The sequence below is a fragment of the Podarcis gaigeae genome (genome assembly GCF_964106915.1).
Source record: "Podarcis gaigeae genome assembly, chromosome: 1".
Classification (NCBI taxonomy): Eukaryota; Metazoa; Chordata; class Lepidosauria; order Squamata; family Lacertidae; genus Podarcis; species Podarcis gaigeae.
In genome coordinates, this window is record NC_139678.1 from 135,177,468 (window position 1) to 135,201,075 (window position 23,608).

The following is a 23,608-nucleotide window of genomic DNA, read 5'->3' on the forward strand; positions in this document are numbered from 1 at the left end:
TAAGCCAGTGCTCTTATATGTAAACTAATATTTACTTTCTCTTTTGGGTATGTCATCTGAAGTCTATTATAGCAGTTGATGTTAAATATAGCCCCTAAATTAAAGTGAGGCCAAATGACTGTGCTGGTGATTTATACTGAAATAGAGGCAACACGGCAGTCCTTAGTGGTTTGAAACTCCCAAGAGTGAAAAGGATTTTAAGCACTGCTGTTTTCATCAGACGCATTTATAATATAACCTGCTCCCGTCTTACTGATGTCACTGGAGGCTGGCAACGCTGTGAAATGAGATGTGAGCCAAGTCCTAAGTAAAATTGTTAAGCAGCAGCCGAGCTCATGGGCTGCTGCGTGTGCTAGAAGAGCAAACAAGTTGGTGGCTGAGCTGGAGCCGATGGCAGTGTGGATCTTTGGGTGGTGGTCTTCCTTTAGAGCCCCATGCCTCCAAGCTCAGTCAGAAAAGGAAACGAGACGCAGCCCAGGACCACTTGGGAATGAAAGCCACTTAAAACTCTTGGGCAATGTTCTAGAAAATGGTTTTCCTTTTTCTGATCCAGTGAATACGCTTTCTGTATTTTTAAAGCTTGAATTCACACCATATCAGAAGTTCCAATCAGTGTGTGATGAGTGTGCAAGCAGTAGATCATTGGCAAGGACTGACTTAATTACAAAGTTTCAAGCTTGTGTACCACCTCCTGCTTTTTATGGTGAATGCAGCCGCTTGTTATGCTAAATCCATCTGTCCTAAATTTAGTGCTTTAATTGGGTTTTCATTCAATTTTGCTGTAAACTGCATATTAAGAAGGCAGAAAATATATAGTGCAACTGTTTCGAGATAGTTAAGAGTTCAGTCACAACCCTTATTTACTTGAAATCCATCTGTCCTTGTTTTATTAGTAATATATTTGGTCACAAACCTGTGGATTATGCTGAAACAGAAAATATGAAATCACTTCTGATGCTCCCAGCAAAGAATGACTCTTCTACTACTACTCGGTGTCCAGAAGTAAGTATTAAAACCTTTTTTATTATTTTTTTAAAAAAACCTCCTTTAAACTGAACTTTGGAATTATGTTTTAAACTTAGCTTTATTGATTGTGTATAATGCAGAAATTGAAGCACTCAAGGCAACTTTTAACAATAAAGGCCACACAAAAACTAAAACAACAGAAGTTAGGTGGCAATCTGTGAAGCAGAAGCATAAAACCTCATTTAAAATAATAGCCAATCAATAAACAGAGTAAAAAATTAACCAATACAGGGGTAGTAATAATATAAAAGCATATTAGGAACAGGTAAAGTAGCTAAATACTAAGGGGAATAGCATAGCCAATAGCAGCACTGTGAATGCAAGAGTCATAAAATTCCACACAACTGGCAAAAGTGTTTTCTTTGATAACTAGGTCAAAGCCATCACAGAAATGACCCAGTGGACTTTCTTTGGCAATAAATTCCCCCCAAAAGCTTTCTTAGTCCACTTACCGACGTACTGTATACATATGTTTTTAAAATCTTTTTTAGCAAACTGTCATCCTGAAAGAAGGTACCGTAACTACTTAACACTGTTCCATAGAAGTTTCCTTATTTGTTCACCAGAAGACTGCCCCTCTGATTCACCACATGTGGCTAAGCAAATGTCAGTTCAAAAGCCTGCTGAATGCGCTCCTGCCATGGAGCCCTAGATCCCGATGAGTTAGTGGACCTTGCCCCAGTGGATACATCACCCCTCTGGCCCTAAGAGAGAGCTGCTGTGGTCTGTCCTTGTGCTGCCGACAGCAGTTGTCTTTAGGTGCTGCCTTTTGGGGTTTGGAAAATGGGACTGTGGGATGAGTGTGCTAGCTCCATTCCACCATTTTTTCCACCACCACCAACTCATGGAGGGCAACTGTGTGAAGTGGGGACCCTCCATCATATGTGAAGGCTCGCTGTATGTTTTGGAAAGCTGGCGAAGTTTGTACCTTCTGTTCCCCACAGGTACTTTTTGAACTTGGAAAGAAGATATTGCCATAATACATATTCCTCTCTGGGAAAGTATTGATAATTTATATGTCATTTAATGCCATAACAGACAATACTATTTAATGGAACAGTCCAGTAAAGTGGAATAGTGGCTTCCTAGCTACTTGCAGTGTTGGTGTGATATCTAGCTACATGCAGACAAGTTTCAAAATCACTTACCTTCAAAATGACTGCCTAGGATGTGAGAAAGCAAATGCAATGTGTGAGGTTAGGTGCTGTAAGAATCTGCACGAGTTAGATTCTTTTATGTACTGATAGAGGGGTTAGCCAGCTTCATTTTTTTAAAAAGTCCTGCACAATTTCCTCATTTGCTTAAAATGATCCAGTTCCTTATGTTACTATACATATATTTATCATTAAATGCTCATGAATGTGTCCTCATATGAACTGGAATCTCCATGAATGGAGTTGCCACAGGTCACAGAACTGACTGCAATAATAATAATAATAATAATAATAATAATAATAATAATAATAATTAATTATTTATTATTTATACCCCGCCCATCTGGCTGGGCCTCCCCAGCCACTCTGGGTGGCTTCCATAAAAACCAAAAATACAGTAAAATATCACACGTTAAAAACTTCCCTGAACAGGGCTGCCTTAAGATGTCTTCTGAATGTCAGGTAGTTGTTTATCGCTTTGACATCTGCTGGAAGGGTGTTCCACAGGGTGGGCGCCACTACCGAGAAGGCCCTCTGCCTGGTTCCCTGTAGCTTCGCTTCTCGCAATGAGGGAACCGCCAGAAGGCCCTCGGCACTGGACCTCAGCGTCCGGGCAGAATGATGGGGTGGAGACGCTCCTTCAGGTATACTGGACCGAGGCCGTTTAGGGCTTTAAAGGTCAACACCAGCACTTTGAATTGTGCTCGGAAACATACTGGGAGCCAATGCAAGAAGCGACAGCTGTATCTGTGGAGAGCCTAGCTTGTGCTAGACATTCTCAGGGGAGGCAAAATTTATTTTGCTCAGGTCTTTACACGAGGGATGGTTACTGTCTGCATCCTGCCTAAACTGAGGCTTCATGACTGATCGGGAGCCATTAAAAAGGTGATAACACGTAGCAGCAAGGCCCAGCCAGTGTATTACAAGAGCTCAGCCATAACATTGTACACAATTATTTGTATTTACGTATACAGTACATGTGAAATGAAGAAAAAGGCAGCACTCAATAGCTCCATTTCTTACATCTTGCAAAACTATTTTATTTTTCTTACCATTGAAATGACATGCGAACTCTTAGCTACATCTATATAGGCACCAGGCAAAACCATTCCTCTTCATTCAGGCCTTTGTCTGGCTGAGCAATCTATGGCCTGTAAAATGTGTCTGTGGAGGTTGTTATTATTAGTTGTTGTTTTGTGATGTATTTTGAATTTTTATACCGTAAACTGCCCTGCAATCTTTGGTTGAAGGGCAGTATATCAATGCAATTAATAATAATGCACCTTGATTCAATTACTGAGGACCAGGTAAAATTGCATTGGGGACCAGTCGTTGGCTGTCCCTGGCTTACACTTCTGCCTTCTGGTATGGGTGTATTTTGTCTCATAATTTTATGCTGATTTTCACAGGCAATGGAATCCGGCATCATATGAGAGACTACAGCTCTTGCAGTGGGATGTCTCCTTCCTTTCCTCCTCCCTGCAGCTCGCTGCTCTTCCCAAAATCTACTCTGGGTCCCCCAATCCTCCAGAGTAGGTTTTGGTGTGTGTGGAGAAGCAGTAGGAGGAACACAAGCAGAAATCTGTTCTGCTCACTCACAGACACCATTGAATTTCACCAAGACATTTTCACATATCTTCCTATTAAAATTGTTGCTAGGTTCAGAAGGCCAGCTATGTAAAACTTAAATGACTGGAAACTGCCATAAGACCCTTTTTGTCCCTTTAGTGCTGCATTGTTAGATTTCATCAATATTTGTTTTTCTGTCTGTTTACGTCCTGCAGTGCTCCCATGAATTATGTTCATGTCAAAATAGTTATTTCTTATTTAATAGAAATGTCAAGTAGAGATTAGTTGCTCCTTCAAAAGGAAAAGATGCTAGCTTTATGTAGGACTTGACGCTTTCCCCTTTTTGTCCTTGCAAAGCAATTAAGCCTAAATCAGCCGAGAGAAGGACCTGTTGTTCTCCTTGGAAGTGGTCTTAATCCAGTTCAGCAGCAATTGTTGAGTAAGTTGGCAAAGGTTCTGAAAGCTAGAATATGTACGGCATTTAACAGCACAGGTAAGTTTTATGACTGTCTCTGCCCTTTTTATTTAAATTTAGTTTGTTCAAGGACTTAAGAACCTCACTTTCAAAATGTTAATTAAAATAGTAACAATTAATTAATAACAAACAAACAAACAAACAAACGGGGTAGTATTTTGTTTGCTATTATATTATATATTTAAATTTCCCTTTGATTCTCAGCTGAAGGGCGGTGTATAAATTTAATAATTTAATAATTTTAGTTAAACAAACGGTCCTTAACAGTCACAAACGTTCTAATTTCTGAGGACATTTCCTCCCTTTCCTTGTGTTTCATACTGGTCTCTGAAAATGCCCTTTGTACATTAAGGAGGATATGCAGAGATATTAGGCCAAAGTTCATCTCTCAAAGACCTCCTATCTCTGGGCAATTATAGACAGGGTTTAAAGTGTAGTGGATTTTTCATCTCTCGCCCTCCCCACACTTTGGGCTGCTGGTGAAAGGAATATTTCCTCCTCTTCTGCACCTCTGGAAGTGCTTTCTACTCATAATTGGCAAGCTTGCATCATGGCCTATGTAGAGCTTTTTATTTAGACCTGGATTTTATGAACTGAAAAAATAGGGGATATATATTTTAGCTGTATTTGCTTTACAAAATGAGGGCTACAATCTTATGCACGCTCTCCTGTGAGTTATTTCTGAATGAACATGCATAGGATTACACAGTAAACCCAGAAAAGCTCTTTGCATATGTCTAGTTGGTTCCCATCCTTTCCCGTTTTTGTCATTTCTATGGACCATATTCAACTAAATTGTTGCACTAGCCGAAGCCAGCACAGTTCCCACGAGTGCTGTGGGAGTTCCTCCCTCTCCTCCCCACCTTCCCATATCTACCCCAGAAGGTCAGGAGAACCCCCAGAACAGTGTGTTGGGCAGGGGGCAGAGGACTAGGGAAATGGCTTCATCTGAAAAGCAGAAAGGCTTGTGCAGATGAAAAAAATCTTACTGCTACATTGAATACCTGAGTTTCAAAATTCCTGTGAGCCTTGCTGCATGTGGGGGCTACTTTTTGGAGAAAGGGAGTGCAGCCCTCACCCCCATAGAGCAAACATGTCATTAGTTGGACGTTCATCTGCACTGTGTCTTGTAGTATACAATTGGCCCATATGATGCATTTTAAATAGTCTTATAAATGATTGCATACAATAATTGTGTTTCGGAAGGAAGTACTTCCGGGTGAGTATGCTTAGCCCATTCACAATTTTTCCAAGTATGAATAATGATGCCTGCGATAGGATTCTAGTTTTGTTTCAATTCTATGGGATGAGTACTTTCAGAAGAATGATGTACATCATTATGTTTATCATTTATTGATTACTTTTTTTATGTCCCGCTGCATTTAAAAACTTGTCTAATAACTTAATTATGGGCTTCTGAAGAGAGATGTTGAAAGCCTCAAAATAATAGCCAAGTTCCAAATGGCTCTGTGTGATGGTCTGCTGATGTATGGCAGCCCCCCCCCCCCAAGCCTTCCCCCCAAGGTCAGAGAGATCAACTCCCCATGGGGTGCAGAAAGCAGCCAGCCTAGAAAACTATTGGTCCTCTCCCTGTGCATTATTTCTCCACTCGTGTGTGAGGATGTGTTGCCATTGAATGGCATTTTCCTATGGACCTGAAATAGCAGCGGTGACTCCTAAACAGGGATCTGACTTGCATCTTACATTTTCTTACATGATATGTGGCTTAAGTACCGTATTTTTCGCTCTATAAGACATACTTTTCCCCTCCTAAAAAGTAAGGGGAAATGTGTGTGCGTCTTACGGAGTGGGAGGCTCCGCCCAGCGCTCCCTTTAAAGAGCCACACATATGCTCCATGCGCTCTTTAAAGGGAGCACGGCTCTTGGAGGAGCCTTCCTCCCACTGCCCGGGAGGGGCTGCGTGCGGCTATCCCATAAGCCAGAACAGCATGAGGCTATCCCAGAAGCTAGATTCCTCTTGCTGTTCTGGCTTCTGGGATTCAGAATATTTTCTTTTTCTTGTTTTCCTCCTCCAAAAACTAGGTGCGTCTTATGGTCTGGTGCGTCTCATAGAGCGAAAAATACGGTAGTTAATATTACTGGGGCTTCATATAATCTGTCTTCCGTTTTAGTGACACATGTTGTTATCCCTGAGAATTCTACATGCAGTACTATGAAGTGCATGCTGGCTGTTTTGACTGGATGCTGGATCTTGACATTTCAGTGTAAGTAACCAGATGGTCTTGTGACAAAAAATGTACATGTTTTGACATAAGGGGTAAAGACAATATGAATACATCAATAATGCTTTAAAAGCCTGGGGTTCTTTGTTAGATGAATGACAAGAATTCAGTGCTAAATGTTACTCCATCTGTTGAAAATGTGTAGTGCCTCCTATCATTGTTAATGGAATGCCACTGAGTTAATCAGAGCTTTTTGCTTGTAAGTAGGGAATGCAGCTGTTAACTGCTTGGTTTATTAGTGAAGACATTTGACAGCTTAAGGGGAAAAGAACGAAAATACAGTGGTTCCTCAGGTTACATACGCTTCAGGTTACAGACTCTGCTAACGCAGAAATAGTACCTCGGGTTAAGAACTTTGCTTCAGAATGAGAACAGAAATCATGCGGCGGCGGCACAACGGCAGCAGGGGGGCCCCATTAGCTTCAGGTTAAGAACAGTTTCAGGTTAAGAACGGACCTCCAGAACGAATTAAGTACTTAACCCAAGGTACCACTGTAATGAATCTGCTGATGAGCGGAACATCCCGGAGGCTGAGAGCTTTGCTTCCACCTGAGGTTGTTGGCATCTGCCTGTCTCAGGAGACAATGGAAGAGTATGCCTTCAGGAGTAAAGTCAAACTATCAGAGCATTACAGCACATGCTGTGGCTGAGCAGGTTATAGATGTAAGTAGAACTGCTTTTCTTCCTATATCTTCTTTTTTAGCTGATGCTAAAGATCTAACTGCTGTTTTCAAATGCCAAATGAGCACCACCCCTTTCCATATTAATTGCTCTGTCGTTTTCATTATTGATGTGCTATGACACACTGAAGTGCAGTTTTTAAGATTCAGGGTTACTCCTTTGAGTTGCTGCCCGAAAAGATTTGGCACACAGTTTAAATGAGTGAAGTTCAAGATTTTTTAAAGAACAGTTTAATTGAACAACATAGAATAAAAATAAAATGTGAAAAAGGAAAAAAGAAAAGGTATACTACATCATTATAAGAGTTAACTATTACAATTCCATATATACTTACCTAATACATAGGTATCATCATTATCTGAATGCATATATGTTTATTTTAAACCTACTATGTTTGTATAAATGTGTTTCAGAGGACATTATTCTCGTCCATGAAAAGTCTATGTTTATAAAACAATCTCTTCATAAGTTGCAAGTGTAGTCATATATTCAATCCATTGATTAAATGGAGCTGTACACATTTTTTTCCAGTGCATCAGTCTTTTGACCATAGTGTGGTGGTGTTGTTGTTGTTGTTGTTGTTGTTAATAATAAAAACACATTTAAAAAGCCATAGATTGTTTAATCAGCCCAAGGCCTGTTTATCGAGAAAAGTTTTTGCCCAGCGCCTAAAGATACATAAAGATACATATTAAAAAATATAAAGCGGTATAGAAGTGTAATAATAATAATAATAATAATAATAATAATAATAAAAACAAAAAACAGGGGAGTCACTGCACAAAAGTCCCATTCTCATGTTGTCGCTCTCTGGACTCATGGAGGGGGCACACAAAGAAGGGCCTCAGCTTGGGTCAGTCATATGGAGAGAACTGGTCCTTGAGGTATTGTCCTGAGCCTTTTAAGAACCATGAACCTGGGTAAGTTGGAGGTGGTCAAAAATGAGATGGCAAGAATAAATATTGACATCCTGGGCATCAGTGAACTAAAATGGACGGGAATGGGTGAATTCAGTTCGGATGACCATCATATCTACTACTGTGGGCAAGAAACCCGTAAAAGAAATGGGGTGGCCCTCATAGTCAACAAAAGAGTGGCGAAAGCTGTACTGGGATGCAATCTCAAAAATGATAGAATGATCTCGATATGAATCCAAGGCAGACCTTTTAACATCACAGTAATCCAAGTTTATGCACCAACTACTTCTGAAGAAACTGAAATTGACCAATTCTATGAAGACTTACAAGACCTTATAGAAGTGACACCAAAGAAGGATGTTCTTCTCATTATAGGGGATTGGAATGCTAAAGTAGGGAGTCAAGAGATAAAAGGAACAACTGGCAAGTTTGGCCTTGGAGATCAAAACGAAGCAGGGCAAAGGCTAATAGAGTTCTGTCAATAGAACAAGCTGGTCATCACAAACACGCTTTTCCAACAACACAAGAGACGACTCTACACATGGACATCACCAGATGGGCAGCATCGAAATCAGATTGATTATATTCTCTGCAGCCAAAGATGGAGAAGCTCTATACAGTCAGCAAAAACAAGACCTGGAGCTGACTGTGGCTCAGATCATCAGCTTCTTATAGCAAAATTCAAGCTTAAACTGAAGAAAGTAGGAAAAACCACTGGGCCGGTAAGATACAATCTAAGTCAAATCCCTTATGAATACACAGTGGAAGTGAGGAACAGGTTTAAGGATTTAGATTTGGTGGACAGAATGCCTGAAGAACTATGGATGGAGGCTCGTAACATTATACAGGAGGCAGCAACGAAAACCATCCCAATGAAAAGGAAATGCAAGAAAGCAAAGTGGCTGTCCAATGAGGCCTTACAAATAGTGGGGGAGAGAAGGCAAGCAAAATGCGAGGGAGATGGTGAAAGATACAGGAAATTGAATGCAGATTTCCAAAGAATAGCAAGGAGAGACAAGAAGACCTTCATAAACGAGCAATGCAAAGAAATAGAGGAAAGCAATAGAATGGGAAGAACCAGAGATCTGTTCAAGAAAATTGGAGATATGAAAGGAACATTTCGTACAAAGATTTCCATAATAAAGGACAAAAGTGGAAAGGACCTAACAGAAGCAGAAGACATCAAGAAGAGGTGGCAAGAATACACAGAGGAATTATACCAGAAAGAAATGGATGTCTCGTATACCCCAGGTAGTGTGGTTGCTGACCTTGAGCCAGACATCCTGGAAAGTGAAGTCAAATGGGCCTTAGAAAGCACTGCAAATAACAAGGCCAGTGGAAGTGATGGTATTCCAGCTGAACTATTTAAAATTTTAAAAGATGATGCTGTTAAGGTGCTACACTCAATATGCCAGTAACTTTGGAAAACTCAGCAGTGGCCAGAAGATTGGAGAAGATCAGTCTACATCCCAATCCCAAAGAAGGGCAGTGTCAAAGAATGCTCCAACTACCGCACAATTGCACTCATTTCACACGCTAGCAAGGTTATGCTTAAAATTCTACAAAGAAGGCTCAAGCAGTATGTGGACCGAGAACTCCCAGAAGTGCAAGCTGGATTTAGAAGAGGCAGAGGAACCAGAGACCAAATTGCAAACATGCGCTGGATTATGGAGAAAGCTAGAGAGTTCCAGAAAGACATCTACTTCTGCTTCATTGACTATGCAAAAGCCTTTGACTGTGTCGACCACGGCAAACTATGGCAAGTTCTTAAAGAAATGGGAGTGCCAGATCACCTCATCTGTCTCCTGAGAAATCTCTATGTGGGACAAGAAGCTACAGTTAGAACTGGATATGGAAAAACTGATTGGTTCAAAATTGGGAAAGGAGTACGACAAGTCTGTATTTTGTCTCCCTGCTTATTTAACTTACATGCAGAATTCATCATGCGAAAGGCTGGGCTGGATGAACCCCTAGCCGGAATTAAGATTGCCGGAAGAAATATCAACAACCTCAGATATGCAGATGACACAACCTTGATGGCAGAAAGTGAGGAGGAATTAAAGAACCTTTTAATGAGGGTGAAAGAGGAGAGCGCAAAATATGGTCTGAAGCTCAACATCAAAAAAACAAAGATCATGGCCACTGGTCCCATCACCTCCTGGCAAATAGAAGGGGAAGAAATGGAGGTAGTGAGAGATTTTACTTTCTTAGGCTCAATGATCACTGCAGATGGTGACAGCAGCCACGAAATTAAAAGACGCCTGCTTCTTGGGAGAAGGGCAATGACAGGCCTAGACAGCATCTTGAGAAGTAGAGACATCACCTTGCCAACAAAGGTTCGTATAGTTAAAGCTATGGTTTTCCCAGTAGTGATGTATGGAAGTGAGAGCTGGACCATAAAGAAGGCTGATCGCCGAAGAATTGATGCTTTTGAATTATGGTGCTGGAGGAGACTCTTGAGAGTCCCATGGACTGCAAGAAGATCAAACCTCTCCATACTGAAGGAAATCAACCCTGAGTGCTCACTGGAAGGACAGATTGTGAAGCTGAGGCTCCAGTACTTTGGCCACCTCATGAGAAGAGAAGACTCCCTGGAGAAGACCCTGATGTTGGGAAAGATGGAGGGCACAAGGAGAAGGGGACGGCAGAGGACGAGATGGTTGGATAGTGTTTTCGAGGTTACCAGCATGAGTTTGACCAAACTGCGGGAGGCAGTGGAGGACAGAGGTGCCTGGCGTTCTCTGGTCCATGGGGTCACGAAGAGTCGGACACGACTGAACGACTAAACAACAACAACAACAGGTAAAAACCAGAACTTTGAATTGGGCCCAGAAACTATTTGGCAGCCAGTTGGGCCAGGATCGGTGTAATATACTCAAAACATCTTGCCCTGGTGAGCAACCCAGCTGGCAAATTTCTGCACCAGTCATGGATCGGTGCCTACCGATCTTGACACCAATGAAGTGGGGAACTTCAGGCCTCTCTCCAGTTCATAGATGGAGTGTGGTACCACTTTCAAAAAATGCATCCAACATAGAGTTTTATACTCATTTAATGAGATATGGATTTACTTATTAGTCCAGTTCTTAATATTCTGAGCTTAGTAAGCAACATGCTACTTTAAAAAGTCAGTGATTCTCCTCCCTGGTGGGAAATGTTAGGAATAACTCATGGGGTCTGATGCAGCTAAGTGCCTGTAATTAACACCATGGCTCCATCTGTTCCCACCAGTCTTTGTTATTAGTCTTCTTCAGAGTCATTACACATTAAAGATTGTTATAACAAATAATTGGACTCCTGCTGATGAAACATTTGTCTAGGAAAAATGGTTCCCCTCATACTCTTGCTTATTTATCATACCTTCTGTTTGGCAATTGCCAAAGTCCACTTAGACATAACTGAGAAATAAATCTCATCAGAGTGCGCACACAACATTTTATGATCCAATCTTAAGACTTGCTGTGCCAGCAAATAAGTGCTTGGGAAAGGACATAATGGGTGCTGCTTAGAGACACAACTTGCCTAAGTTTAGTTGAAAGCAATAGGATTCCAGCTGAATCCCTTGGTTTCATCTAGAACCTAATGTTTCCTAAAATTCTTTCAAACAGCACAACACTCTTAAGTCAGCACATCATGCCAGCATGTCATGGACATCAGTATCTGCAAGTGTTCACTATTGATTTTTTCCTGGTTTGATACTGAAGAACTCATTTAAACAGTGATTGGAATGCTGAAGCCAGGGCATTAAATGAATACAGTGGTACCTCGAGTTACAAATGCCTCAGGTTACAAACGTTTCAAGTTACAAACTCTGCTAACCTGGAAGAGTTACCTCGAGATGAGAACTTTGCCCCAGGATGAGAACGGAAATCGTGTCCCAGCAGTGCAGCAGCAGCAAGAGTCCCCATTAGCGAAAGCACGCCTCTAGTTAAGAACAGTTTCAGGTTGAGAACGGACCTCCAGAACGAATTAAGTTCTTAACTAGAGGTATCACTGTACTGGGGTGTGGGGAGAGAGAATACATGAGCCCAGTGTTTATTATGGCTGACCAGGCACATGTTATTGTATAGAATAATATCTGAGTCAGGAGAGCCTGGGCATGAGCAGGACTGTTGTTGGGCGCAGCCATGGATTCAATGAGAGCCAATAAAATGAGCTTGAACCCTGGGAAGATGGCGGCACTGTGAGTTGGTAGTTCCCATGTCTGGGAGTTTGGCCAGTTGTCTCTTCTGCCTGAGGTGGTTCTTCATCTGAAAGGAGAGGCTTGGAATGTGTGGGTGCTCCTGGATCCATTTTTATCACTGGAGGCTGAGGTAGCCTCTCTGACTAGGAGTGCCTTTTGCCAGCCAAGGCTGGCATGCTAACTACAGTTGTTCTTAGGCAGTCCTAGTCTGGCCCAGTGGTTTATGTTTTGACAGCCTCAAGACTTGATGCTTGCGATGTGCTCTATGTGGGCTACCCTTTCGCCTCATCCAGAGGCTTGAGCTGGTGCAAAATGCTATGGCTAGACAGTTGATGGGAACAGACAATCGCCAGCAGATAGCTCCAGTGTTTAAAACCTTGCACTGGCTGGTCATATGCTACAGGGCCAGGTTCAGAGTTCTTGCATTAGTTTAGAAGGCCCTTGAGAACATGATACCTAAGGCTCTACCTGATTCCTTATTCCCCTGCTTGGTTATTGAGGTCTTCAGGGAAACTACTGTTTGGAGTCCCCACTGGCTCAGATGTATATGCATTCTGTACTGTGGGCCCAATTTTAGGGAACTTCCTTCCAATCAATGTCAGGCAACCCCCCTTCCTGTCAAACTTACAGTATCTTACAGAAGGCTCCATTTTTATTCCAACAGGCATTTTAACTGAGTTCCGATTTTAACATTTTAACTGATTTTTATTAGAATTGTCTAAATAAATAAACAAACAAATACATTGAATTAGAGCCATCAAAATATTTTTGATAATTTGGGGATCCTGGAACTGCCAGGGGGAAAAAAGATATCGAGCAGCAAAACTGAACTAGACCTCAGATAGAACTGAGCAAGATGGGCCAACAAGACAGCTCAGTGTTTGTGTTAAAAATGGAGCATGGCTCTCTGGAATCAACAGGGCCAGGGACTTCAGTGCATTCCAAGTCTACTTTTTCTGCTCCCTCAGTCTCAATTTTGCGACAAAGTTACCTTGGCTGCCACTAGCATAGTCAGTCCTTTTTTTGGATGGATGAGCTTCTGCTGGAAGTGTGGCTTCCCCTCCAGTGAGGCACAATGGTTGTATCATATCCTAATCCTCATGGATTTGGATCATGAATCAGTGAACAGTGGTAGAGTATGTTTTGTGATTCCATTATCAACACTAAATGTTCTTAGCATGTGATTAGATGTTGGAATTGAGCCAATGCTTACAGTTGATTTAACTTAACAAATCAATGCTTGGATAACTGAATGCTGCAACTACAGTGGTGCCTCGCAAGACGAAATTAATTTGTTCCGCGAATTTTTTCAGCTAGCGAATTTTTCGTCTTGCGAAGCACGAAATCCCATAGGAATGCATTGAAAATCAATTAATGCGTTCCTATGGTCAAAAAAAGTCCAAACAAAGCCAAATTTGGTACAACAAGAGTTTATTAAGTGCTCTTTAAAGTCACACATACTGTAAAGAGCATTTCAAAATTCAAACCCAGAATTTTTTTAAAAAAACAGCAGAGTGGCCCAATGGTCACAGAAAATCATAAAAATGCAGGAAAAAAAACACAAGCTTCCAGATTCTTGAAAACCCCTCCCCAACTGTTCCCCCAGCCACCCAGCACACAGAAATTCAAATCCAGAATTTTTTTTAAAAAACAGCAGAGTGGCCCAATGGTCACAGAAAATCATAAAAATGCAGAAAAAAACCCACAAGCTTCCAGATTCTTGAAAACCCCTCCCCAACTGTTCCCCCAGCCACCCAGCACACAGAAATTCAAATCCAGAATTTTTTTTTAAAAAACAGCAGAGTGGCCCAATGGTCACAGAAAATCATAAAAATGCAGAAAAAAGCCACAAGCTTCCAGATTCTTGAAAACCCCTCCCCAACTGTTCCCCCAGCCACCCAGCACACAGAAATTCAAATCCAGAATTTTTTAAAAAAAACAGCAAAGTGGCCCAATGGTCACAGAAAATCATAAAAATGCAGAAAAAAACACACAAGCTTCCAGATTCTTGCAAACCCCTCCCCAACACCAAGTCCTTGAATTCCAAACACCCCAACCCAAAATCCAACCCCCCCCCAAAAAAAGTTTTAAAAGCTTAACTTACCAAATGGCTGCAAAAGAAGTTTTGGAAAAGCTTCAAAAATCACCAAAGTCTTTAAAAACCTCAAAAAAGGCTACTATGTACACTGCGTTCTATGAGTTGCTCCTCAAAGTCAAGTCGCAACTGTATGGTGTTCTTAATGGTGTTAAGAAAAAGGAAACAAACTTGCAAGACGTTTTCGTCTTGCGAAGCAAGCCCATAGGGAAATTCGTCTTGCGAAGCAGCTCAAAAAACGGAAAACCCTTTCGTCTAGCGAGTTTTCCGTCTTGCGAGGCATTCGTCTTGCGGGGCACCACTGTATCTCCAAAATCTCATAGCTAAAATGCAGCCATTATTTAAGAATTTCTTTTTTAAAGAACAAAACATCCTACTTGCATTATGGGCACCAAAGAAGGCTGCTGGTATTATAATTTGTGCTTCTGATTCCTTCTTGGCAAAAACTCAGCAATGTGTGAAGCTTAATCTCAACCTGGATGCTGTAGAATAATGTATCCTGTATCCTACCCTTAGCATAGTCCCAGAAATAGTCACAACAATGAAATAATGGGAATGAATATAGAAGCCATGCCCCAAGGCAGCAGAGGCAGACGACACTGCCACAAATGAATTTATGTGCCTTTAGCAGTATAGTAGTTACTATAATGCATCAGAGTTACATAGAAGTAGTGAAGAAGAAAGAAGTTGAACCTTTTGTATGACCTACTGTACTGTTTCACATTGTTCATACTGTTACCATCATAATTTGATGTTTTTCTAAGCTGGAAGTTTCTTACTTGCATCAGGTGCTGTAAAGAATATAGCCTGAATGCAGATAATTGTATGGTGTTCTGTGCAGACAGTGCTGCTTTCCTATCCCTGCCACGGCCAATCCAGTGGTCTGCACCCACATTTCTCCCAAAGCTTCTGAGCTCAGAAGTTTCTCAGCTGGAGCCAGAGTGGGGGAAATTGGTAAGACTCCCCTTGTGCAAGTAGAATTTTATAGCCAAGCCAGTTAACCCTTACATTGCTACCATGATTCATACCAGACCTTTTGCTTTTCTTCTTGAACAATGTTTGTATGATACGGAGACAGTACTATATAAAACACCAGTGCATTCATTGCCTGCAAGCCCTGTCAGCTAAGCTGACTCCCACCCTTCCCCATCATGCAAAACTGAATTATTTAAAGTTGATTTCTAATGCAGCAATCCAAACCCATCATCTGTTCAAACATAATTCCTCTTAGGACTAATTATCTGAAGTGCAAAAAGAATAAGTGTGCTAAAAATCATGATCAAGGCCAACTGACAGGTTAGCAGAGTTTGTCCAGAAATAGAAATCCAAAAGCAAACCTAGCCATCAAGGGTGGGCACTCAAGCTCAGGTACACACACTTTGACTTGCAGTTATTTCAATGCCTGTAAAGATTTTTCCAAAACTATTCACCTATCTTTTTTGTTTAGATTGTGTTATGTCCCCTCCATAAATCCCTACTCTTGCTAGTCCTGGATCAAGCACAAACACCTTCACCCTCCATTTAAGGCCCTCTGTGGCACTGCCCACACGATGGCCATTCATTCCCATGTGAAATATCTCAATATCTGCCTGCTTATGGCATTCTCTTCTTAAGCTTCTCAGGTCCCCTTCTCCATCAAACAACTCTGCTCTTTCTTTGCTGTATGTCTCCCAGAGCCACCAACATGATGCTGCCGCCTAATCTCTTCCTTCAAATCCTACTTAAAATAAAATAAAAACCCTTTTGTCGAGAAGCTTTTGACTTACCACTCAGCCCTGAGAAAAGTGTTGTTGTGGCTCAGTGATGGAGCATGTGCTTTGTATGCAGAATGTCCCAGGTTCAATCTCTGAGTAGTGCTGGGCTATTTAAAACTCCTGTCTGAAATCCTGAAGAGCTTTGCCAGCCATTCTACTGCACCAATGTTTTGACTTTGTATAAGGCAACATGCAGTGTAACAAAGAAGGTCTTCTACTCCTGCTATTTATCCTCTCCTCCTTCCTCCCTTCTTTTAATTTATTTTTTATTGAAACTTTTCAGCATAGACTGCAGCAGTTGCTTGACATAAGGTCCTTCTTTCAAGCCAACCATATTCCATTCTGTTCCATATCTGGTCATTCTGTCAGGGTTTGATTTTTGCCTTTTGTTTTCAGGATGACTTTTCCTAGTGTTGCTATCGCTTCCTACAGTGGTTTTTTTTATCAACATAAAATAAATCACTACATTTCCTCCTCTGTCCATCTTTTCTTCCAAATTTCAGGGGTAGATGCCTGCCTGAAGACAGGTGCTCGGGAGCAAGAAGAGAAGTATGAAATAGATGGTGGCCCACGCCAAGGCCGACTGAACAAAGAGCAGCTGGTGAGAGCTACTTTGTTAACCTTCAAGTTTGTTTTTGTAGCCCATATGACGTTGTTGTAGCCCTTTACTATTTTCCACCTGTGCAGGCTAAGGGAAGTAAAGGTGTATACTTTATTCCAGCACTTTCTTTTGAGAAGTAGTGTATAGCTGCTAACCCAAGCGATTTTGACCTGTTAATGGATTTCTGTTGTCATATATGCTGCTAAAACTTTTCAGTGCTTTCAAGGTAAGTCTGGGAAACATTTATACAAGATGCTGCCTGAACCACCAAGAGCTGAAGCTTTCACCTTTCACCAACCCTTGGTACCCCAGGGGTTTTGGTTTAGTGTTTTTGTCCTGGTACACTCAAGTACCAGTTTTCAGTTCTTACTGAGAAGAAATTGCATCTGAAATGGGGAAATATAGCTTAAACAATTTCCTATTTTGCTTTCTTGGTTGGTTATTTTCTTGGTTGTGAAATCTCTTGAGAGTACTTTGTAACCCTTTTTAGTTAATTATGTGACTAGAGGCTAAGATCTGGGTGGTTGTTTTTCATCAGTGTATGATATTCAGCTCTTCGCACTCTCTGCATGAATTCCCAACAACAACCATTTCTGTTCTGATACTCTATATCAGGCACGTCCAACTCCCAAGACACAGCGAGGGCAGTGGGGGGCGGAGACTTTAAGTTGTTTTTTTTATCACATGATCAATTGGCATCCCAAGATCAACCACAATCATCCAGGGATCTACCTGCTGATTGCGGTCGACCGATTGGACAACCCTGCTCTATATTGTAACGTTTGTCCATTCTATCTGTCTCCCGCCTTTCCCACACCATAGCACAACTCCTCTTCATGTTCCTAGGGGTGCTGAGACCATGATATCTCCTATTGCCCTTTTCCACCACCCTCCTTGGGGTTTCCTGTCAATTAACTCCCCTATTTAATATAACGCTCCCCCGCAAGCAATTCTTAGTCCTTGGCCTCCCTTACCACCCTTAGGCTCCTGCCTCTTGTCTCCTCTCTAACTTCCTTTCAACGGTATTTTTTCCCGGTCAATCTGACCTCATTTTCCAAACAAAAGTTGCGCTGTTTGTCAGTATTCTGTTGCTGAGCAATTGCGTTCCTGCTAAGCAGTTACTTTGCAACCATGTCGGCTACATCAGCCCGTGGCTTGGCAGAGTGACAGGTGGGCCAGAGCCAGCTGCTGTTTTTAAGACTGTTGCTCATACAGAGTATGATGGGGGACTTGACTTTGGACATCAACACACAGAGAGAGTGAAAGATGTATTGTAAGGAAACGGTATTACAGCTTCCGGTTTTTAAAAATCTGGCTGTTTGTTTGTGACCAACTCTCCATATTTCCCCCCTTTCTTTATTTCAGTTACCAAAGTTGTTTGATGGCTGCTACTTCTATTTTTTGGGGATGTTTAAGGAGCACAAAAAAGATGATCTGAAGGAATTAGTGAAAGCAGGTGGAGGACAGATACTGCTGAGGAAACCCAAATCGGATAGTGATGTGACACAGACAATCAATACTGTAGCCTATCATGCTGAGATTGCTTCTGACCAGAGTTCCTGCACACAGTATATCATCTACGATGGCTCTTCTAACTACAAGCCAGAGAAAATTCGGCAAGGAAAGGTTTGGGAGGCACCGTCTAAGTGGCTTATAGACTGCGTGGTGTCATTTCGGCTATTACCTGTTAAGAAATAAAAAATTCCAGCATTGTGATGCTAGAATCTTTAGCTCCGCCCTGCTTTTCAGACACATTGAAATTATGTACCCCAGCCTAGAAACAACTATTAAGCAACAGATTCACTTCATTTATATCATTATTTTGGGGGTGGAGGACACACATTCCAGATTTAGTTAGACTTGATACAATTTAGACTCCTTTAGTGGCAGACATTTTTTTTTAAAGGAGAATCAATTGAAATGTTAGTTCTAGTTAGGATTCTAATAGCAGTAATATTTAAATTAAGACCTGAGTTTGCGCAGAGGTGAGAAGGTATGGCCCTCAAGTTGTTGCTGGATTCCAGCTCCCACCAGCCCTCGTGGCCAGTGATCAGGAATGATGGGAGTTGTAGTCTAGCTGAAGAAGTTGTAGTCCAGCTGAGTTATAGGGCCTCAGCTTTTCCATTCCTGAATTGAAATACAATTTGCATGCAGTTTATCATTGCTGGTTTTAATAATAATAATAATAGTAGTAGTAGGAGCAGTAGTAGAGTAAATTTCTGAGCACACAAGTCAATTTAAAACTAACATTTTTAAGCCTTTAGCACATGTCTGCACAAAATATCTCCTGTGTGCTTACTATTGTGGGGCATATTCTGAAATTATGGTCATTTTACGCTGAAATCCTGTGTTTGCCTTTTAAAACCCACCAGTATCACTTTGGCTGCTCTAATCTCTTTATTAGATAAAGCGCTGCAGGCAATGATATAAACTACCTTCTGAAACAGTTGTTAAAGCTTTCCCCCCTGTTTTGCTTATAGTGAAACAGACACTAGCATTGCTTTTGCCGAATGTTTAAATGGGTTATTCTTATGTTTGTAATCATGATTTCTGTGTTCTTTCTTATGCTGCGATTATGTTCAGTATGTCATCAGTGATAAATCATGACTTGAAGCATTGCTCTGTGAGTCTTTTTGTATGTATGAATGCTGTGTAAGTGGCAGGTTGGGGGAGACAGGCAAATCGCCCCACCATCCTTCCAGTCATCTGCCAATACTGAAGTAAATCCATCTCCACTCCAAGACCCTGCTCATTTGGAGAGTTGCTACAGCTCAGAGCTGTCACACCACAAGTAATGCTTGACAACCTCTGTGCATTTTTGGGCTTAGTTTTAGGGGAAAGAATGAGTGCAGCGTCTTCTATACCTTTTCTCCCTTTGATGCCTCATTCCAGAGAGCCTTTCATTTACCCTGAGCTGCTATGAAAGCTTCTGAATGCAGAGCATAATCCTTAGGCAACATTCATCCATATGGGTCCCTGGTGAAACCTGTATCTAGGCTTTACTAAGTCAGAATGTAGGTGAGAGCTCACATAGAACCAGAGAATTGTGGAGTTGGAAGGGATCCTGAAGATCAACCAGTCCAACCCCCTGCAATGCAGGAATATGCAGCCATCCCATATGGGGATCAAACCTACAACCTTGGCAATATCAGCATGTTTCGCCCAGCATTTTTAAAAAATAAATCCTGCACACAGGAGACTAGCATGTTGCAGAAGGCTAGGGTAAAACTGTTCTCCCTGACATACTAGTTATTTATGTGCAGGGAAGTATTCAGTCCTGTGAGTTCCCATCTGCAGTTAAAAGACAGATAGGTTAATACTCTCAATGAGAATTAGGCCTACATCTGTGAAGTAAAATCTTGATACAATAAATAGTGTAGTGGCCAAAAAATAAAGGCAATAGTCATTTTGCTCCATGTTTCACAGCTCATCTCATCCCTTAAGATGAAGAACTGCATTCAATAAGAAGCAAATCCTTGGTGGGCAATAAATCTTTGCAATAGTGTTTAATTATATGTCTATATAATATCTGACAGGCTGATCACACCCATAGTGGACTGCTAATTTCCCTCCACAATAAAAACAGAAACAGCCAAATTTTGAAGCTGGAGTATAATGTCCACTCACCCGATTCACCAGTTGCAACCCAACATGGGACTCCTCCATCTTCCTGCAGCCACACCTTTCGTATTGGACTGTTACTACGCTTCCCTGGCCGTCGCAGTGGCTTCTGGTTCTCGCCAAACCTTAGCCTATCTCTGGCAGCCTGGGAGGCAGGGCAACAGCAGGGACCACGTTGAGGGAGACTTCTCTCCGGTCCGCTCACAGAGCTTAAAAGGGGGCCTGGGCAGCCAACAGCAGCGCAGTCGGTCCAGGAGCATCACCTACCCAGCCCTCCCTCTAATCTCGCTTTTCTTACAGGCTAACCTTTTCCTTTACAGGAATGTAGGTGTTGCTTTGGGCGTACAGTGGTTGCTGTTTTTTCAGAGCCAGGAAGAAATTTTCCCTGCTCTGCAGGTTTAGTCTTCCCCATAGCAATTGTCACAACTTTGGCGTGGGCCTTAGGCGGAATCCTTTAGTCCTATGTCTGATGAAGGGGTGAAATGGTGACTCATCCACTTTTTGTGGCAGTGGTAACAGGATACCCCGTTAAAGGGGTCTTGAGGGCATCTCTGTCCATAAGTGCATGGCAGGTGGGCCATAGAGCTCCCCTCAGCCATTCAGAGAGGGACCAGCTGTGTAAATTTGTGTTTTGCCCTGGTCCCATCTTCCCCTAACTGACCCTGTCATGCCTCAGATCCCTGGCTGGGGACTGAGAGGGATACACACCCATGCCTATGCCAATATTTCCTACATCTGAATTTAATACACTTGTGGCCCATTTTAATCCCATAAAAGTTGTTGTGTTTTCCCTTTGTGGGTCTGGCTTCCAGGGGATGGGGTGCTACACCTGCGTACGCGAGAGGTTTATTCTGTCACTGTACAGAATAAACTTAGTTTTACCAGTGGTTTAACTAGTGCTAAGTCACCCTTAAGAATAGCAGAGTGCAGTGTATATACAGTGCCTTTTTTGGAAAAGAAGAAACAGGCTCCTCATTTGTGAGGAGGAACAAGTAGTTTCTCTGTCTCAATCTAACTCCCAGCAGGAGGTCAAGTCTGATGTATCTGAGAAGTGTCAGTGCCTGCTGAGAAGAGAGAGGAGGGGCCGTACCATGCAGCATGGTGATGTTTGAAACAGCAACAGGTAACAAGGTGCCACCTATTATTCAGTGCAGCATTTTGTGTTAACTTCTTTCCAGTTCCAAAAATGTGCATGCTTTGTGGCTGTGGCAAGTTGTTTGTATGTGTGTTGAAGATTTTAGCATGAGAGGTGGGGCTCTTTTGAACTAATACCAACTATACTTAAGAGAACAAGAGATGTTGTAGCTTTCTCTTATTATGTAAAATCAATTTTCTGTTGTAACACACTTGAGAGGTGAGTTCTCTCATTAAGAGAACTTAGAATTTACAACCTATGCATGCTTAAGGAACCAATGTGATGATGCGCACACTCTGAATTTCAGAATCTGGCCTTTTGATACAGAACCTTGGCAGCTCCTGCAGCATACATATAAAAACTTTCAGCTTTCAAATAGAATTTTTAGACACGTGGAAGCAGTTTCTGCTTCAAAGCTTTTCATTTATCAGAGGCAGCCCATTGTTTCCTACAGGACGTGTCCCCACGCACTGCCCTTTCGGCTGGCATAGTATCCACCCAGTCACAAGGGCGCATGGCTATGGCGGCTCAGGATCTCCCCCAGCCTAGCCCCATCAAGCCCCTTCCTTTGGTTGGTTATGCTGGGTGGATTGTTGGTAGGTGTGACTTCTACACGCCAGGCGGCCTGTTGCCAGGTGGAAGAACTTCTGCTGGAAGAGTGGGGCTTACACTAGTGTAGTTTCCCCTCCAGTGAGGGCCCAGTGGTTGTACCATGTCCTAATCCTCATGGATTTGGACCATGAATCAGTGAGCAGTGGGAGAGTATGCACAAACCCAGTTGCATGTTATTAACCGTTCAGTTCTCACCTCCTGCAATTCAGCTTAAGCTTCACAGAAGGTAGGTTTTGTGGAAGCGTTTGAAGGGGAAAAGAGGTGGCAACAGTAAACACTGTTAAGAACAATTGAGCCAACTACTTGTTTCCACAGTCTGTAAAGTGGTTGTAAGGACTGTAGCAGAGATGAGACTGGGAAGACTGCACTAATTAACAACGTGAAAAGGCCAAAATCATGTTTTGCATTTTACAAATTGCATCTGCTGTTGTTGAAACCCATCAGATAAATTGTCTGCATGGGCCAAGAAGAGCCGATTATTTCAGCTTTTTATTTCCTCATCAGTCAGGTGAAGGGCAGCAGCGTTGTCAGCATGGAGTCTCATTAGTGCTGTTGACAGCGGGGTACTCCTTGGTTGCCGAGACAGAGAGCTGCCTTTCAGGATCTACCAGTCTCAATGCACTGCTATCACTATGAATATTCATCCACTCATATTTCTCTGCAATTAAACAGGTAGAAGTACAGATATTCAAACTGAACATCCACTAATGGAACTGGAAGAGCAGGCCACCCCTGATAAACCAAAGTAAACTGAGGACAGTACAGCATGCAAGCAAACACACACACACACACACACACACACACACACACACACACACACACACCCTATACCTTGCTTGCATTCATCCATGAAAGACCAATTCTTTCCCCGCAGCTTCTTTGGCACCCTGTCTTCACCACTGAATTTATTGGGGGAGAGAAAGGAACTAGGGCTTGGGTCTCAAAGCAGCCACTGAGTTGGGTGAGTTTTCTTTTTATTGCAACCACCGCCACACACACAAATCCCAAAGAAAGCAAGGGGGGCAAAGGGATGAAGGGTGCCCTTCATTTCTTTCCCCAGAAGCTGTTTGCAGTTTCCTGTGTGTTACACTAACTTAGGTGAAATTGGAAGATTAATCTGCAAATCTACACTATCTAAAGTGATATTTGGATATGTGAACACACGCACAAGCACCCACTAGGGGCTAAGGGCCACTCCACGTTCCCACTTTCCCACATTAATCCCCAGAGCTTCCCTTTCCCACCCCATTAACTCCTTCTCAACCCCATTTCTGGCCATGTCTCTTCTATTCTGCACCCCTTTCTTCACCTTCACATCCACACCTATGTCTCAGGCTTCTCCTCCTTTTGTGCAACCACCCCTTTAAACACAAGCCGGCCCCCATGATAACCTCCTGCACCTTCCCATTCTGCAACTGCTATGCATAGTTTTCAATTTCTACCCAGTTATGAAGCCCCCATCCCTGCCCATTCTGCAGCCCCTTTCATACTCCAGGTTTCAGCTTCACTCCCATTTCCATGCTGTCGCCTCCCTCTTTTGCA

General features: G+C 42.2%; 1 protein-coding gene across 3 annotated transcripts in view; it reads left to right on the plus strand.

Moving 5' to 3' along the window:
- The window catches only part of BARD1 (BRCA1 associated RING domain 1), a 61,939-nt gene extending 42,623 nt beyond the window's left edge, over positions 1 to 19,316 (plus strand). For all 3 annotated transcript variants that reach the window (XM_083707593.1, XM_083707594.1, XM_083707595.1), the window contains 5 exons: positions 894 to 1,002; positions 4,107 to 4,242; positions 6,357 to 6,449; positions 16,601 to 16,698; positions 18,064 to 19,316. In XM_083707593.1, coding sequence (XP_083563719.1) covers positions 894 to 1,002; positions 4,107 to 4,242; positions 6,357 to 6,449; positions 16,601 to 16,698; positions 18,064 to 18,396 — 769 coding nt within the window. In that variant the 3' untranslated portion in view covers positions 18,397 to 19,316. The remainder of the gene's footprint in view (positions 1 to 893; positions 1,003 to 4,106; positions 4,243 to 6,356; positions 6,450 to 16,600; positions 16,699 to 18,063) is intronic.
- The last annotated feature ends 4,292 nt before the right edge of the window (positions 19,317 to 23,608 follow it).